At 47.0% G+C, this 5,032-nt stretch overlaps 1 protein-coding gene across 1 annotated transcript; it reads right to left on the reverse strand.

Annotated features, from left to right (window-relative positions):
- Window positions 1-976: 976 nt before the first annotated feature.
- On the reverse strand, window positions 977-4,798 carry LOC110288799 (lymphocyte antigen 6F). Its single transcript, XM_029473891.1, has 4 exons — window positions 4,767-4,798; window positions 4,423-4,520; window positions 3,328-3,444; window positions 977-1,587 (listed from the first exon to the last, which is right to left on the reverse strand). The coding sequence occupies exons 2-4, from the start codon at window positions 4,490-4,492 to the stop codon at window positions 1,370-1,372; spliced, it is 405 nt and encodes a 134-aa protein (XP_029329751.1). The 5' UTR covers window positions 4,493-4,520; window positions 4,767-4,798; the 3' UTR covers window positions 977-1,369.
- Window positions 4,799-5,032: the final 234 nt, after the last annotated feature.

Below are 5,032 nucleotides of genomic sequence, written 5' to 3' on the forward strand. Positions count from 1 at the left end.
TTCAAATCACCAAGTCAAGTACTAGTCCTTAGTAAAGGTGGTTTCAAATAATTTATACTCATCATCTAGTCTGGTAGTCAGAACAAGTATGGACTCTCTTTTTGGGCCAGTTAGTTGCGACTTATCAGGCAAGAAGTGTATCTGGTCCCCTATCTTGGAGAATAATTCTTGCCACAAGAGAGGGTAGGGAAAGTCTGGAATGACCATAAATGAATAGGATACCTGGACAAATATGGAAGAAATGTCCAGAATCCCTACTCATGACTCAAGTTTCATGTCCTAACCAACATCTTGGCCACATTCCTGGATCTATACTTGTCCCATGGGAGAAGGCTGCAACGAAGAGGGCTTCCCTTGTTAAATGGTAGATCTAACTTAAAGGAACTTCACCTTGACTAAATCTCAGTTCTTTAGGAACTCCAAGAGCATGGAGTAATTTTCATAGCAAGCAGGTTTCCAGGGTACTGTCCATATCCGTGGATACTACTGATGTTAACTACATAGGTTCTGGTCATCTCTAGGGCAGTAAGATCTCAAGGTGAAAAAGACAGAGCAATGAACAATCCCAGAGTATCAATGTGTCAAGTCAGGCCTTCCCAGTGGAGACCTCCAATATAAATAGGACTCTAGAAGAGTCAGTGTGAGGCTTTGTTCCCTCTGAGACAAGACATGAGCCCCTGCAGGAAATTACTTCCATCTCTAGAGTAAAAGAATCTGACAGGGCAGTTCCTACCCGCCATTGAGAGCTCATCTCCTGGGTTTCCCAACCACAAGCAAGTGCTTTTTGGAAGTGGGGGACCCGCTCATTTCCCCTAGCATCAGTACTGAAGGAAACCTGCCCAAATCAAGTGGTCTCCCTCTCTGAGCTGGCTATCATGAGCTAACTACTATGGCCAGCTGAAAGAGCAGAGATGGGAACTGGCAGGAATGAGTTGGTGGACTCAGTGTAGCAAACGAAAAACTGAGATCTTGGCTGGGAGAACAAAGGGTTTATTGGACTCAACAGGGGGACATAAAGCCACATACATGAGAATCCCGCAGGACCTCAGACACTTATGTGTGGATGGTGATGGCTTAATATCTTGGAATTCTGCCTCTACCCTCTGCTAGCCACGGGCTTCCAGGGCCAAGATTAGCAAGCCACAACAAAATGGCATTCTGGGAAGTACATATCTGAAATTCCTAGAGAGGAGTGGGGCACTTACCATGCAAGGGCTATAAAGTTGAAACAACATATTCCACACACACTACCCACACCTCAGAACTTCAATATCTCATAATTCATCACTAGAGGGCTCCAGGAAGGAATAGTTGCACATGAGGATAAAACAACAAGGGTGGAGGTCCTTGGAAGGACAGGAAGGTCTTTTTACAGCAAGGTCTGCAGGAAGACCAAGCCCAGATTTAACAGAAGCACCCCTGTCATGGTCCAGGTGCTGCCTCCAGTGGAAATTGCTGCATTGCAGAGGTCTTCCTTGCAACAGGAAGTATTCACGTTGACAGTAGTACCCAGGATCTCCATATTTTCAAGATTAGCAGGGCAGAAAGGAAAACAGAGTTTGTTCTTTACTTTCCTTCTTTGAGAGTCTGCAAAACATCAGGAAGTGACTCACTTATTATGCAGGAGCAACAGAGCATCCCAATGTCTGGGCCATAAGCCACCAGGCTGTATTACCCAAACATGTCTCTAAGGCATGTTGAAGCCAGACATGTTAGCTCAGACTTAAAATCCCAGAACTTGGAAGACTGAGGCAGGAGAATTTTTATGAGTTCAATTCCAAACTGGGCTACATGGGGACTATTTCCTTGGGCTACAGTGAGACATTGTCTCAAATAACAAATAAATCAAAAATCAAAACTGTGGGCTGGTAAGGAAGCTTGGTGGATAAAGTGCTTGTGTGCACAAGCATGAGCCCCGAGTTCTCATTACTAGAGCACATCAAAAACATGGGCAGTCATGGTAGCCTACTTATATATCTGTGCTCAGGACATAAGGATTGAGATCCCCAAGGTAAGCTCACAGCCTAGACCAGCTCAATCTGCAAGCTTAGGGTTCAGTGTGAGACACTGCCTCAGTAAATAAAATAGTTGTCACAGAAGATACCCTTCAACTTCTGTATCCCATTCACTTGTACATGCAACCATACATGTGTACACAGGTGTCCTTACACACAATGTGCTGGAGAAGCAGCTGAGTCAGTGAGGTGCTGACCACATTGAAGCCTAAGGACCCAAGTTCAATCCCCACCAACCATGTAAAGTGCTAGCCAAGCTTGGGAGTGCTGGTTATGATCACTGTGCTGGGCCAGGAATTGGTAGGTCCTGGGAACTCCCTGCTAACTCCCTCCACTCTACCCACAACATACTTGGCAAACCCTAGGTCTCAGTGAAAGATCTTATCTCAAAAAAACAAGGTGATTGGGACTGAAGACATGGTTCAGCAATTAAAGCACTTGTTGTTCTTACAGATGTACAGAATTTGGTTCCCAGATGCATATCTTGGTAATTACTACAACCATTAGTAATTCCAATTCCAGGAGATCGGAAACTCATTTGCATAACAAAGTAGACTGTGGCTGAGGAATGGTACTTAAAGATTTCCTATGAAATTTGTATACATTACATTACATATATTCATACATGTGCACCCACATTTTCACACACACACACACACACACACACACACACACACACACCACAAAGACACAGCACACTATATGATCACCCAGTGGCACAGAAGAAAGGGCAACCAGCCTCTCAGACTCTTGCAGTTCCCCAGGCAGTTATATCTAGGAGACCTACTCCAGGAGACAGGCAGGCTGTGGACAGGAACAGTTAACTGGATAGCAGGGTGGGGCTGCTCCTCTCTTGTCTATCTGAGAATATGCCTGGAGACTGGCACTTTGGAGGATCTGATATGTCCTAAGGTCTACTTTCTATCAACATTCCTAAGTCATTCCTTTAGCCTAAACTCCAGATTCCTTCATTATATGCAAAGACTCACTAGATGCTTCCAGCTCTCCTGGTCTGTCAGTGAGCCAGTGAGACCCTAGACGAAACACATGAGTAGGAACATCATCACTTGAGTGCACTGGCGACAGAGGAGGAAGATGAACACTGTGCATGCCAGTGGGCAGCCTTGCTTCATGATCCACATCCCAGCACATCCCTGGACCCCAACAGCCACCACTTTGAACAAATCCCACTCCAAACCCAAGAAAGCTCTGTTTCAAGGGAGGGGAACCATGGTCCTTAACAAGTGTCCAGATCTGATGTTTTCTCCCAAGCTACCCTCAGCCATCTTTATGCAGGCCACAGGGAACTTACCCACAATAAGTTCTACCTGCTGAGAAATGCAGACTGCATCAGGGTAGGGGCAGGTAATTGATTTGCAGGCCATCCCAAGTGGAACTCCCAGGCAGTTATAGCACTCCAGCCCCTGAGCTGAGAAAAAAGCCAATACATGAGGGCTAGTTCATGCCCTTCCTAGAACAGAACCCTTCTCTCCAATGTCTTTACTTCCACGTAGCTGCTGGGTGCTAGGACAGAGCAAGGGTATTACTGCCCAGTCACCTCTGCCAAAAGCAAAAGCGAACCAAGACCTTCCATTGTTCAAGTATGCTCGGCCCTGCTGCCTCAGCTAGCCAAACCCAGCAGAGACCTGCACCCCAAGGGGCATTAGAGGGGCAGTCACCATATTGGAAAGACAAAGATACAAAATGTCTGCTTAAGAGATAAATGGGTGTGTAATAGGTAGTGGGGCCACCAGATGGGGAAGGCTTTTCTGACCTGTCCCACCCTACACCTGCAGAGCTGGCCCCTGTATATTGAAGCATGACAAAGCACTGAATGTCCCAGAGTCCAGCTCAAAGGTCAGACTCACCATGAAGTTTCCTGCAATACACATATAACTAGAAGTATAGGGGTATCTGAAAGCTCAGACCTCTTAGAATAGAGATGTTCTAGCATGTGGGCCTCATGTGGCATGTGCTGGGCATAAGAAAAAGTAAAATGCCAAGACTTAAGGATTCCAAACCCTTGGCTTGGCCACCAGGCCAGAAAAAGAAGCCTCTACCAGTTTGTGTGCACACAGGCCAGAGGCCTGCTTGGTAGAGCAGGGCATCAGGGTTAGAGTCTAAAGGACAGGCTGCTCTGGTGGTCACGGTTTATGGTACAGGTAGTAACATTGAAAAGTCCTTCTGGTATGTAGTGATGATTGCAAGGCAGGTGCTGGCAGGTTTACAGACCCAGTAAAGCACCCAGCATAGGAGGCTTCACCCGTCACAAGCCGATTCCCGATCCCCTGACACCAGCACACCTTGGGCACTGAGCACACAACGGAGGTGCAGGTGTACCCACAACCCTGAGGCAGTTTGCCATCTCCATTTTACCCTCCTGTTCATCTCTCATTTTCCACCTCACCTCTTTCTGCACACAATAGGACCACAAGAAGGATGAGTACACAGGAGTTTGTAGTGTGACAACTGTCCATCCTTGGAGAAGGGCTGCACAGATCAAACCTTGGAAGTTGAAGCCAGTTATTAGATCATCATTCACATCCCTGGGCTCTCACAGGGCTCAGGCATCCAATTTTCCCTCTCTCCACCCCCCCTCCCAGCTTTCCCTGAGGAATTCATGTCTGCCTACTTCTCTCCTCCCCCACCCACCCAGCGTTTCCTTCCTAATCCCACACTCCCAACCCCAGCCCTATCCTGAGGGCTCTTCCCTTTGTCACCTAGCAGCTCCCTCCTGACACCAGTCCTTACTTCCTCTCTGACCAGGTTGCAGGCACAGTGGCAAGGTCTGTCAGATGTGCACTGAAGTAAGTACTTTAATTTCCTTTAGCTCCTCCCAGCTGACATCCTGAAGAGGGAGGGGTTTCTATACTTACTTCCTCCAGGCCAACATGTTTATTGGTTAAGAGTTAGCAAGGTTTATTGGTGACCTGGTCAGCAAGATTTATAGCTGTTGAGGAGGGAGGACCACTCAGTTGGGGAGAAACAATGGTGCTGTAAGAATAAGAGAGCAGAGA

Source organism: Mus caroli, unplaced genomic scaffold (assembly GCF_900094665.2).
Source record: "Mus caroli unplaced genomic scaffold, CAROLI_EIJ_v1.1 scaffold_6637_U2_1, whole genome shotgun sequence".
NCBI lineage: Eukaryota > Metazoa > Chordata > Mammalia > Rodentia > Muridae > Mus > Mus caroli.